Here is a 13915-nt window from a genome sequence, read left to right on the forward strand (position 1 = left end):
ATAATTACTAAAAATTTAGCAGCTTACGAAACACAAATTTATTATTTCCAGTTTTAGAGGTTACAAGTTTGAAGCTGTTTTCACTGAGATGAAGTCAAGGTGATTGCTGGTCTGTGCTCCCTTCTGAGTCAATCTGTTTCCTTTGCTTTTCCAGCTCCTAAAGACCCTCAACATTATGCTAGCTCTTGGCCCTTCTTCTGTCTTCAAAGTTAACAACATCAGCCAACTATCTGTCTCAGACTATTCTGCCTCTGTCTTCCATTTTTAATAGTCCTGATGTTTATTTTGGCTCCTCCTAGATAATGCAGGATAATCCTGTTTTTAAGATAATCCAATGATCAATCAGTATTATTTGTCATCAGAATTACCCTTTGCCTGTTAACTGTGACATAGTCACAGGCTTCAGGGATTAGGATGGAGACCATTGAGGGCAGGGGAGATCACGATTATGCCTACCATTCTAACTGATAATTGATCTGTTTCATTAAAAATAGGTTTACTATTAAATTGGAAACTGCTAGAAGATAGAAGCAATAGTTTCCTACTATGTTAGTCTGTTTTTGCATTGCTACAGAGAAATACCTCATTCAGAAAATGGAATATATAGGTCTTGCTCATGGCTCTGGATGTGAACTATTAATCTCATGTGACATGCACTGAAAAGTAGGATGGATGATATTTAAGAATGATTTAATCACAATATAACACTTTCAAATCTCTCTATATTAAGTATAATAATCATTTATACGATCGGTTTCCCATTTACCCACAAATTGTTTAACATCACTTCATTTCCCACATTTCAACAAAATTGGCAAATAATTTATGTTTCATTGCATGGCTTCTTTTAAGTTTACAACTGTAAAACCAAATGAATAATTAATTGGCAATTACTGATTGTTATTTTCGGTCTTTAAGACAAGTGAATCAAAACAAACTTTCACAGTCAGTCTGTTTACTCATCACCCCTTTATTGTTTGGCAGATGAAATAAATATCTTGGAATCTCAGGCTTAAAATGTACGTTAAGTTTTATTGTATTCTTCCAAAAAAGTTTGAATCTTCTCTCTTACGTCTTTGTAATTTGGTCGTTCTTCTTTTCAACACTTCGTGACAGAACTATCATGACTTCTCAGGACAGTCTGATTTATTTTTACACAAAATTGATTAAAAAGAGTCACTTTATCTCTAAAAGGGATTACAACATACTTCTATTAAAGATGACATTCAGTTGAGTTACTGCTACCTTTTAAAAAGAATGATAAACATTTTGTTGAGGTAGCTGGCTCACTTTTTAAAGAAAATGTCTTTAAAGTAGAAACCTTTAAGACGTGATCATGTTTCCCAAATTTCTCTGCATACTGAACAATATATTTGAGTTTCTAATGGGGATAAGGGAGAAAGAAGAATTCCTAAAAACAAGGGGAGAAGAAATGAAGCTGACCACAACTTGAAAATATGGCTGCTAACTGGAATTAGCCAGTGAAGATGTTATGACTCTTTAAAAATATAGATATTTATGCATATCTTATGGATATTTAATATTCATTTTTAGGTTGCTCAATTCACCAGTGTTCTAATATTTTTAAATGGCTAAAAGTATTCCATTTTGTTGAATCACAATAGTTTATTAGATAATTCCCTATTGATGAACATTTTGATTAAATACAGTGAACCTACATAGTACTATTCTTAACATCCTTGTAGCTACATCTCTGCACACATAAATAACTCTTTGGGATAAATTCTTTGAAACTGAATTATTTGTTCGAAACGAAAGGACCCCAGAACGTTTTCATTATTTTGCCCTCTCATGAGCAGTGAATGAGAATGTTCCTATCTCTGAATCACCATAACTCCTTAAAGTCTTTTTTTTTTTCTGGAGATGGAGTCTTGCTCTGTCTCCCAGGCTGGAGTGCAATGGTGCGATCTCGGCTCACTGCAAGCTCCACCTCCTGGGTTCACACCATTCTCCTGCCTCAGCCTCCCGAGTAGGTGGGACTACAGGTGCACGCCACCATGCACAGCTAATTTTTTGTATTTTTAGTAGAGAGCGGGTTTCACCATGTTAGCAGGATGGTCTCCATCTCCTGACCTCGTGATCCGCCTGCCTCGGCATCCCAAAGTGCTGGGATTACAGGCTTGAGCCACCACGCCCAGCCTCCTTAAAGTCTTCTAACTGACCTCAGACATCATAATGCTAAGCAACTGTGAAGTATACATTGTAGCACTATTTATGTATCAATGTATGACATGTATATGACGTAATAAAATTTTTCTTTAAAAACCTACATAGTCTTTTGGACAAGAGACAGATTGCTTTTTATTTTACAGATGAGAAAATTAAGATTTCAAAAAAATTAAATGAGTTATTTAACATCATCTTGCTAGTGAGACACCAAACTTATCTGGAACTCAAATTTTTGGTTATATTATATGTCCTCTTTAATGTTACTCTATTAGAGAAACTATATACTGTCACATTGTGTAGTGAACTGACAAAATAAATTTTGCTACACAGTAACTTAACTGGGTGGAAAAGTGTATCTGATGTTAGGCCTGATTTCTATTATTTCATGTATAATTTTAGTCAGTTTAACAACAATAATAATGGCAATATCAAAAAAAACCCTGTATAATTTGATAGAAGCATGAATGTGTGGTAAGATATAACACGTTTTTAAAAACAATTAATTAAACGGGTACTTTAAAAAAGCTTTATTTTCTATTTCAGTGCAAATATTGTTTTTATAAGTTTCACAAAATTAGTCACCTTTTTTTTTTGTTTTTTGAGACGGAGTCTTGCTCTGTTGCCCAGGCTGGAGTGCAGTGGCGCAATCTTGGCTCACTGCAAGCTCCGCCTCCCGGGTTCACGCCATTCTCCTGCCTCAGCCTCTCCAAGTAGCTGGGACTACAGGCGCCTGCCACCACACCTGGCTAATTTTTTTGTATTTTTAGTAGAGACGGAGTTTCACCATGGTCTCGATCTCCTGACCTTGTGATCCACCTGCCTCGGCCTCCCAAAGTGCTGGGATTACAAGTGTGAGCCACCGCACCTGGCCAGAATCTTCTTAATCTTCTCAATTTCATCATTAATCAATCAATCATTAATAAAATTTTTAAAAATGTCGTAAATGACAGTATGGGTAGCTCATGTGCTATCAAATAGGTTAATGCATATTTTTGCATTTCAGTTTGTTAGTTATAATGTTTACAATGAAGCTGTAAATTGAATCAAATATTGCTGCCTTTTAAAAAGTCCATAGCCACAGAGATTATGTTTGCTAAAGCGGCATTCTTGATTATGCTTTCTCACTCAGGAGTCTCTACAAGCCTCAGGTGTGTGTTACTTCTCCTTTGCTTAGTGGTTTTATTTAAGTAAAGGGCAAAATGACAACCTCTAATCACATGCTTTGGAATTAACTATTTCCTGAGAATATATATCTTAAGAGTTATTGGATATAAGAGTAACGAAGAAAGCTCTGCTCGTCCACCGTAATTTTTCATTTTTTTGGAGGTAAGAATTAGAAAATGGATTATTTATATACATTTTTTAAAAATGTCTTTTCCATCAAACCACATATTCATTCAATTTGGAAATAATTTATTTTCTTTTTAATTCTGTTTTCTTTACATGTGATTTTAAATTTCAAGTATTACTCTTATTGTTGACTAAAAGGCATGGAAATAATTAATAAATGAAGAGCTTTTCCTCCTAAAACTCAGAGAAACAACTGCTAGTAAAACATAACTTCTTGAAGGTTACAAAATGAGAGCCATATGGAAGTGTGGATCGTTTCCAGTACTGATATATTTTAGTCTAATTTCATTAGTAACAAACAATTTATTTTTGAAATATACTTCATTTTGAAGAAAACAGCTTTATTTTAATGCATTTTCCTTTTGATCACCAACTGTCTTTTTCCTTATCTCTTTCTGTCTTCTGACACTGTTTAAGTGGATGAGAGGATATTATTTGGCATCCAAAAGTAAAGGCTTTGAGATATGTTTTTAAATGATTAAAAAAATGCCAAATGAAAAGTCCAAACAGATTTTGAAATAATTTCTTTCCAGAAATCCTGGCAGCTTATTTTTCAGTCCTAAATGCACAATATGGTGTTCTTTTTTGCTTTCCTTCCAAGACAATTAATAATGTTATTTCCTTGTTTCACTAGAAAAAAAATCACATTGGCTATGCTCATAATAACAGTTTCAATACATTCAGATAATCATCTCAGGATGTTAATTTGTGTTAAAGTGTTAAACAAGGAGATACACTAGGAAACAGAAACTTGGCATGTTTTACATATCAGTTATAAAATAGCATTTTATGCATGCTTTTGTTAGTTATTATTTTATTCACATTCTTTAATTTACTGATCCTCAACTATGTAGCAGAATCCATGATCAATACTAAGTATACAACTTTTATCAAGACAGTCTTTGACTTCAAGAAAGTCCTAAGATACTGGATCAGAGCTTAAAGCAAATTGCAATATAATGTTAGAAATATATACCAGTAATTTTTAAAAGGACCTGGGGAAACTTGGCAGAAGGAGAAAGAGCGGCAAGAACCAAGAAAACTTTCACAGATACTATGATTTAGATTCAGATCTTGAAAAACGAGAAGAGATTACCATCAAATGAGGAGAAAGAGGTTGCATATGCTGAGAACAAGAAGGGGTTCTCATGACCGTCTATAAACATGGCAAAACAAGCAAGAGTTGTCTTGTCACTGAAATGTAAAATCCACACCACTGCTAGGCAATAAATCCTAAGGAATTTGGGTTTGATTTCTACAGACACTGGATACTTACTTAAAATATTTTAAGTGAGAGTTACAAAGTCAATTTTGTGTTTTCGAACATCATTTGGCACCAGTATGGAGGAATCATGCACAGAAAATGTATGTGATATTGAAGCTGTGGAAACAAGTGGCCTAATAAGAATGTTGAACAAGAAAGGACATCTCAGTATACTTCCCCAGTTCACCTGGGTGTGTGGAATATGGTGTTACCATTAATCAAACTAGGATTAAAAAACAAAAGGAGAAAACTCAAAAAAGGCTTTGAAATCTGGATCCTTATCAATATTTATTAATTACCTCCCGTACATCATGTTGTGCGCAGGAATACAGTGGCATATAAGGAATATATCTTCAATTTTTTGGCCTGAAACATAAGCAGCTCACATAATTAAAAATACAAAATGTAAGAATAGATGTGGTAGGTTAAAGATAACTGTTACAGGCAGTAAACACTAAATATGTTCAGAGAATGAAGAAATCTGCATATGCCTTAAGAGGTGGGAAAATTAGTAAAGATATTTTATAAATAAGAAGAAGAAAAGATGTTTGAGCACAGAAATGGGCTCAGATGACAGGAGTATTGAATGCTGGGCAAAAGCAGTGTCCAGAAAAATAATTACAGCTTTTTGCACAAGTGAGATATCAATGGTTTTGATAAAATCACTCCAGCAATGTACAGGTTGTGTTTTGTGGTGTTAAGTGGAGGGAAAAACACCACTTAGATTATTAAAATAACACAAATAAGAGATGTAGTATATGTTGAAATAGGTTGACATTTCTTCTTTTGAGAGGTAATAAATTTTTCAGGATTCAAAGGAATCCTTTTTAATGGAATAAAAGAAATGCCAGTTATTTTTTCCAGTGTTGTTACTCCATCCCTTCCCCAAAATAATTTATTTTCTGTTGATTTGGAGGAGTGAACTCATTTCCACTTGTATTTAAGGAGGAATGAGAAGAGTTATTAGTATACAAGTTTTGACGTGTTTGAAAAAAAATCATATAATTCTGTTAGAAATTGCAAGTACCTTAGGGATCATGTTATTCATGATCTGGTTTTTAATTTTACAAATAAAAACCAGAGGGCTTTAAATACTTAGCCAAGATTTAAAAACAAATTATAAGTAAACCTGGGAATAAAACAAGTCTATTCCCAGTTTAATCTAGATTTTAATACCAGTTTAGATTTGGGGGAAACAGATGCAAATAAAGAAAAAGAAAGTAAGGTAGGAAGACTTCCAAAAAGTTCGAATATATTTACTAACACAGATTCAAATTTGAAGTTCATAAATAAATAGGAATCTTCTGTCCCTTGAGATCTAGAAAAAATATCTCTGGACCTTATCCCTCTTCTAGTGGAGGAATTTGAAAAGCTGTCTAAGATTCCTGTCAAGTGCAATAGGGCTGGGAGGCTAGCTGTTCATGTCCTTTTAACCTTTGCCCCGTGGACTCTGGATTCCTCTTGTAGTTTCTCTTTCACATCATGTTGATATCTACATAAAATCCATTCCCTTCTTTTGCACCTTCCCCCCCGCGACAACAACAACAAAAAACAACTCAAAACATTCATGATCGTAGTTGATTTTATTGGAAAAATAAAGGCCAGCAAAAGTTCTCATTTGGCAAATATCAGTTCAAATAACTTAAAAATATAATTTCCTGCCTGACATTCTTTTTCTCAATGTGAGCTGTTCTTGCCTTTCTTGGTGCTTTGCTTTCTCTCTGATGCTTCTCCTTGGATTTCCTTTTCTTGTGCTACCTCTTCTTCTGGGACCAATGACTTCTGTAAAAAATATATGGGTGCCATTGGGTGAATAATGAGTAGTGCAGGATATAACACTTATAGTATAGATAGTGTTTAGAATATAGATAGCCACATCAGAAGAGGTGCTTACATTTAATTTTAATAATTTGTTTGGAGGGTGTGGCATTTTATGTTAGGCATTTGTAAAGGGTAGTATCCTAGCTTATGTCTTAAACTGTCTTTAAATACAAAGTAGGACCATAATCCATATCTGCCTTTTCTCCTTTGCAGCAAAGCAGAATATGCCATCCTTATTCTTTCCTGCAGAAGCCAGAAATTATCATATGAATGGTTTCTACTACTTTTGGACTCTGAATTTTCTTAGTTTTTTTTCTGACAATTGCAGTAGCCAACAGTATAGGTTTTCCCTGTGTCTTGTAACATTGTAGTCAGTTTAAATCATCTGAAACATCCTTTATAAGATTTTATAATCAAGCAGTATTGAACATTGTACGCTTTTGAACAGCCCGTTACAATAGCAATGAAAAACATTTATTCAGTAAGTTTACATATACATATTAATATGTGTCTCTGTGATGTTCCTTTTATCCTTTTTATGTCTGTCCTTCTTTTTTGTTTCTATAGTTTCTAGACGCTGTGATATGAGAATTCATGACAGTCTGTCTTTTCTCTAAGTGAGCATAAATCAGATCTGTCCTTATGTACCAAACAAATGTTGACAAATTGTTAGGGTTTCCAGATCAAGTATATGATGCCTTACTAATTTTGAATTTACTTGATTACTCAAGGCATGCTTTCAGTATAAGTATATCCCCTGTAAATATCCTATACTTATACTAAAAAATGATTTGATATTTATCTGAAATTCAAATTAGCTCAGTGTCATATATTATTAATTGCTAAATCTTACAACTCTATTAGTAATCTACATGGTAAAAATTTTCAATTCATGAGAGATATAGTTTTGTTCTTTTTGTTGTTGTTGTTTTTAAGATAGTCTCCCTCTGTTGCCCAGGCTAGAATGCAGTGGCACAGTCTCAGCTCACTGCAACCTTTGCTTCCCAGGTTCAAACTATTCTCCTGCCTCAGCCTCCCAAGCAGCTGGGACTACTGTGCACCACCATGCCCAGCTAATTTTTGTATTTTTAGTAGACAGGAGGGGATTTTGCCATGTTGGACAGGCTGATCATCTGGAACTCCTGCCCTCAAGTGATCTGCCTGTTTCGTCCTCCTAAAGTGCTGGGATTACAGGCATGAGCCACTGTGCATGTTCTGATTTTTAATTTTTTATGCTGTTTGTTAGAGTTCATACCTGGTTCAGGTGGCTTTTATCGTCCCTTATTGATTTCCTTTAAGATTATCTGTGTTGCTTATTAACATTCAGGACAAAAACAGGGAGAGTGAATTTCTCATTTTCCAGAGGCCTGCATTTTGTTAATCACTCATATTATTTAGTTTACAATTTCACCGTTTAAGTGGCATGATTACATATTTATTTCCTCAAGAATCCTTTAAAAATGATTATTTTTATATTGGCACTCAGAATTGAGACCTCTATCAGTTTTTAATTCTCACTGAAAATTTAAACTTTGATGACATCGTATTATTTTTATTTTCACTGATAGAGTTTGTACTTACTAAGTATGCCATTATGTATTCGACAGTAAATGTTACTGATGTTTAATTATATTTCTGTAACCTTATCTGGGAAATTTTCATAATCATGAAATAGTGGAAGTTAATTTTTAAACTTTGCACATGGATAACTATCTTTTCTGGGATGTATATCTTACTACAAAATGCCAGAGTCTCTCTTTGAGATATACAAATGTACATCTTGTAATATTCTTTCAAATGCTATCCCCACTATAGTCACAAAATTAGTGTTACCTCAAACTACTGTTTTACTTTTAAAGACCCATCTTAAGGAATGTTCCACTTGGAGAAATAATAAAATAAATATCTACCAAAATATCAAAAGAATAAACTCCTTAGTTTCTCAAAATTCGTGAAAAAAGTTTTAAAAACAAGGACCATATGTCCTACAGAGTCTCAGGAGAGACAGAGAGAGAGAGAAGAGAGAACACTATTAAACCCATTAAGAGGTCAACAAATGCCAATAGCTTTTAGCTTATAAACAGAAATCTGTAATCTTAGGGATTTACTGCAGCAGAACCTGGTAAGTTTCCCCTCAGCACCATAATATAGATGAAATTATACAGTCTTTGAAAAAAAAAATCTCTTCCTGTTCTATTCATGATCAAGGTCTGTATTGCTATATTATGCAAAGGAGTCATCTGATGGTTCTAATACATTTCCATATATAGCAATTTATTTTTAAGGAATTGGAATTTTAACTTTAATTTCCTAGTGGCAATTTTATCATTGCCTCTTGCATTAATATCTTTTACATGATTTTTCTCATGAGACAAAAACAGATTTGTTTTGTATGCTTCAAATACATATTTTTAAATTACATTGTATAATTTAGCTAGTGTTGAAGCCACTGATGGAACAGATATGAGGTTCTTAAACCAAGAAGTTTGAAGAAGATTAGACCAAAAAACAAAATCATGAAGTTTATTTTATTTTGAGGGTGATAATCAAAGACATTTATGCAAAATTACAGAAAAGATTTTCTCAATGTCATCTTATTTGGAACATTTTTTTCCACTTTATTTTGGTAATTGAAGAATCCTTCAATTTTGCTCAGTTAAATTATGAAAAAGCTATGGGAATCTGGAAAACAATGGATTCAGTAAATGAAAGTGGAGATACAGTATCATTCAGCCTCCTGAGAAAAGTGTCAGAGTATATGACCTCTTCAGAAAACTACGATTCCATATGAAACCAAGTATAACACCACAATTTAAAGCAGTTCATGATTTTAGATTAAGCCTAACTCCAGAGAGGTCAAAGTAACATGACATGTTCTCTAGCTGTTGGTGGTTACTGTAATCAAAGGTGGGAGCTCTATGTGTGAGAACTGCTAAACATCTATGAGGGTTTGTCTTTAAAAAACAATAATAGGCTACACTGGAGCTCACCTCCACATTTTTATTCATGACCTGCTATTATTTATAGAAACACAGAATTGAGTATTGTGACTTAGCCCTCCCTCAATTTCACTGAACTGGAAAATAAGGAAGGGGACAGAGATGAGCTTTAGTTCTTTAATGAAAGAGTGGGAATACTCACTGACTCTTGACTTTTATAAATAATTTAATTTTAAAATCGGTTAATATAATGACACTTAGATTTACCTTGATTGACTCTTCCCTGCCTGGTGATATTCTTCCAATTCTTCTCATTCATATCCTGTGATACGGTTTGGCTCTGTGATCCCTCTCAAATCTCATCTAGAATCGTACTCCTATAATGCCCACGTGTTGTGGGAGGGACCTGGTGGGAGATAATTTGAATCATGCGGGCGGTTTCCCCCATAATGTTCTCGTGGTCATGAATAAGTCTCACGAGATGTGATGGTTTTATCAGGGGTTTCTGCTTTTGCGTCTTCCTCATTTTTCTCTTGCCACCGTCATGTGTGAAGTGCCTGTTGCCTCCTGCCATGATTCTGAGGGCTCCCCAGCCATGTGGAACTGTAAGTCCAATTAAACCTCTTTTTCTTCTCAGTCTCGGGTATGTCTTTATCAGCACTGTGAAAATGGACTAATACATCATATATACCTATTTTAAGTTTTCTCTCTTTTGGAAGAATATTTGATGCATAAACATGGAGATGAAAGCCACTGTGTGGACTTGCTTATACTGACTGCTATATTCCTGCTACCCCCAGGCACTGAAGGAGCCGTATTTGGGCACTCTGTGGAGACGCCGCACATCAGAGCAGAACCATCCCAAGATCTCAGGTAAGTGCTTCCTCTTATACCTGTGGCATAAAATCGATCATTGTTGATAATCCTTAATATATGAAGAACTAAAATAGACAACTAAACAATGTTTTCCCCAATATACTTAAAATAAATACAAAAATGAATATATTAGACAGGAAGAATGTGGAAAAGAAAATGCAAAGGCATTTATAGAGTAAGTGAGAGGAACTAATAAAAATAGGGATGCTGAGGCCGGGCATGGTGACTCACGCCTGTAACCCCAGCACTTTGGAAGCCCAAGGTATGAGAATCACTTGAGATCAGAAGTTCAAGACCTGGCAACATAGTGAGACCCTGTCTCTACGAAAAATAAAAAATAAATTAGCTGAGCATGGTGGTGCACAGGTGTAGTCCAAGTTAGTCAGGAGGCTGAGACCATAGGATTGGTTGAGCCCAGGAGGTCGAGGCTGCAGTGAGCTATGATCATGCTGCTGTACTCCAGCCTGGGCAACACAGCAAGGCCCCATCTGTAAAAACAAAACAAAACACAATACAAACAACAAAAAAAGGAATGCTGGAAAATCCGACATATATAATGAAATATATGACATATATAGGAACAAAGACAGGGCAAATAGGGAGCAGAGAAAGCTATAAATGACCAGAGAGTATTATATAGAGGGTAATATGGAAGCAAATCAGAAAAATGCAGAACTTAGTTGGACTATGATGGGGTTCCTCAGTCTAATATTTCCAATGGAATAAGCTACGTCCTGACAGTGTGACGGTTCTAGGAGGCAGTTATATGTAAAAGCTCTCACTACCCAGAAAATTCCAACATTATAGGGAATTATTCCCAGGATAATTATTACCACTGTTGATTAAATTCAAAATAATAAAATCTAGATCCCTAATACAAAACTGCTCAGTAGATTTTTTTTTAATTTATTATTATTATTATTTGTTTTTGAGACGGAGTCTCTCTCTGTCGCCCAGGCTGGAGTGCAGTGGCGCGATCTCGGCTCACTGCAAGCTCCGCCTCCCGGGTTCACGCCATTCTCCTGCCTCAGCCTCTCCGAGTAGCTGGGACTACAGGCGCCCGCAACTGTGCCCGGCTAATTTTTTGTATTTTTAGTAGAGACGGGGTTTCACCATGTTGACTGATATAGTCTCTATCTCCTCACCTTCTGATCCGCCCTCCTCCGCCTCCCAAAGTGCTGGGATTACAGGCGTGAGCCACCACGCCCAGCCTGTTCTTAATTCAGTATATAAGATTTGGTGATTAATTATGGTTTAATAATAATTAATTTATGATAGGTAAATTACATTCTGAAATGCACTTACTATTGCATAGGAAAAGGAAAGATGCACATAGTGCTGATAAAAACTAGTCACATACTAAAAGTCACTTTTAAAGTTGGATCAAAGTATCAACCTGAGAGACACAGTTGCTGTCCTGGGAAGCAAAATAAAAATATTAGGTTTCAAAACCTTTTTCTTTCATAAGGATTGCTGTTTAGCCCTTCACATTGGATGGGTCTATATGTACTCAGATGGAAACAAAAAATAAAGTTGAAAATCTTTAAGGCAACAAAACCATACTTTACAACAGTAAATTTTTTAGTCCTTTAGAGTCCTATGATAAAATTTCCTAAAGAACTCAGTTTCTCACTACTTGAGTAACACAGATTCAAACAAACTAGGGAACAATATTAGAAAAAAAAAGGGGCCTTCTTCAAGGACTAAGACTTATTTTAGAAGAGCAACATAATCATTACTCTATATAGAAACCCTAGGGATTTAGGAGTGCTGAGGAGTGTGTGTAAACAGCATCTCATAGGATGCTACAGTCTTCATTTACGGCTCTTTTTTCAGGGAGGAATTCAACTTTTGTGAAAATACTTATTGTATCTTTCTTCTCCTAATAAACTCTAAATTCCATTAGAACAGGATACACATCTCCCTTCTTTATCCTTAATGCTGTAGCAGCCAGCACTGTTATCTTACATCTCCTATTTGCAGTATTTGTTAATGTGAATTACTGAAACTTAGCAAAGCTGAAAAATGAGGACATTAACTAAATGAATGGGGTATAAGGAAAGTGGCTGCAGTTATTATTACAAAGGCACATGTGAAGAGCATTGATTCCAATTTTTTTCACCTGTGTTTTAATATAGACACAGCTGTTTACTAATTTATTCAATAAACTTAATACATTTATAGAAGTATTTTTAATTTACTTAAATTTATACTTAAAGAAGAAATTTTTTTTTATTTCTAATGTTTTAGTAACTATATGCTCATTTTATAATTTTTACTATGGAAAGTCTATTGTTAAAAGAGGAATAGGCCAGGCGCAGTGGCTCACGCCTGTAATCCCAGGACTTTGGGCGGCCGAGGCGGGCGGATCACGAGGTCAGGAGATTGAGACCATCCTGGCTAACACGGTGAAACCCCGTCTCTACTAAAAAATACAAAAAATTAGCTGGGCGTGGTGGTGGGCACCTGTAGTCCCAGCTACTCGGAGAGGCTGAGGCAGGAGAATGGCGTGAACCTGGGAGGAGGAGCTTGCAGTGAGCCGAGATGACGCCACTGCACTCCAGCCTGGGCAACAGAGCAAGACTCCGTCTCAAAAAAGAAAAAAAAAAGAGGAATAAGAACCAACTGGTATTTTAATTATCTTGCTGACATATTTCACAAGTGAAAATGTGAATGATATTATAGCTGGTGTATGGTGTTTCTCGTTTTCGTTTTCTCATTATTCATCATTATGTAAACATTGCACTAAGCTGGGTTTATCAGCTGGTTCTAAAAGCAGACTGGCAACCCCCAAGATAAGTGTTACTAAATTTCCAAACTGAAACAGAAGCAAAGTAGAGTAATTATGTAGGTATTCAATTATTTATTTGTGTAATGAAGATTAAAAGCAGGGTGTCTGAGAAAAACTTTACAAGCCTTGCTGACAATTTTCCTTTCAGGGAAGTAAGTACTGTTAGTTGATGCCTAGTTCTAATTAACACAGTTTCATTGGTTGGCCAAGTCAATAAAATGTTAATTTAGGGAGTAAGTAGCCATGTTTTCTTTGGTTTTGTTATTGTGGAGAACAAAAAGACTTTAGAAAAGAAAAACATTTCAAAAGTTTATTAATAGAATATTAATATTTTGGTGAAGAAATGTAACGGATTTCTGTAACTTATTTATTCTGCAGATGTTTGATGAGCGTCCAGTATCTCAAGTTCTGTGCTAGTTTTCATGTGCATTTTAAAACTGTGGATTTTGACTTTTTTTAGATAAGATGATACTGTTTTGTAGTAGGAGTCTGTATTTTAAAAGGCTAAAAAAATACATCTTAAATAGTTAACAAAGACATAATAGTAAATTTGCCCAGCACAGCCCAATGTTCATTCTTTTTTATTTCTTACGTTACTATATAGTTAAGTTACTACAGTTTGAAGAGTTTCTGTACCTACGGTAAAAAGCGATGAAACTAAATATACAATACCCATTTCCTAAA

The 13915-nt window shown here is 35.0% G+C and overlaps 1 protein-coding gene across 4 annotated transcripts in view; it reads left to right on the forward strand.

Annotated features, from left to right (window-relative positions):
- SGCZ (sarcoglycan zeta) overlaps positions 1 to 13915 on the forward strand; it is a 1114856-nt gene that overhangs the window by 1080952 nt on the left and 19989 nt on the right. For all 4 annotated transcript variants that reach the window (XM_030812348.1, XM_030812347.1, XM_030812349.1 and 1 more), the window contains one exon: positions 10365 to 10437. In XM_030812348.1, coding sequence (XP_030668208.1) covers positions 10365 to 10437 — 73 coding nt within the window. The remainder of the gene's footprint in view (positions 1 to 10364; positions 10438 to 13915) is intronic.

The sequence above is a fragment of the Nomascus leucogenys genome, chromosome 4, assembly GCF_006542625.1.
Source record: "Nomascus leucogenys isolate Asia chromosome 4, Asia_NLE_v1, whole genome shotgun sequence".
Lineage (NCBI taxonomy): Eukaryota > Metazoa > Chordata > Mammalia > Primates > Hylobatidae > Nomascus > Nomascus leucogenys.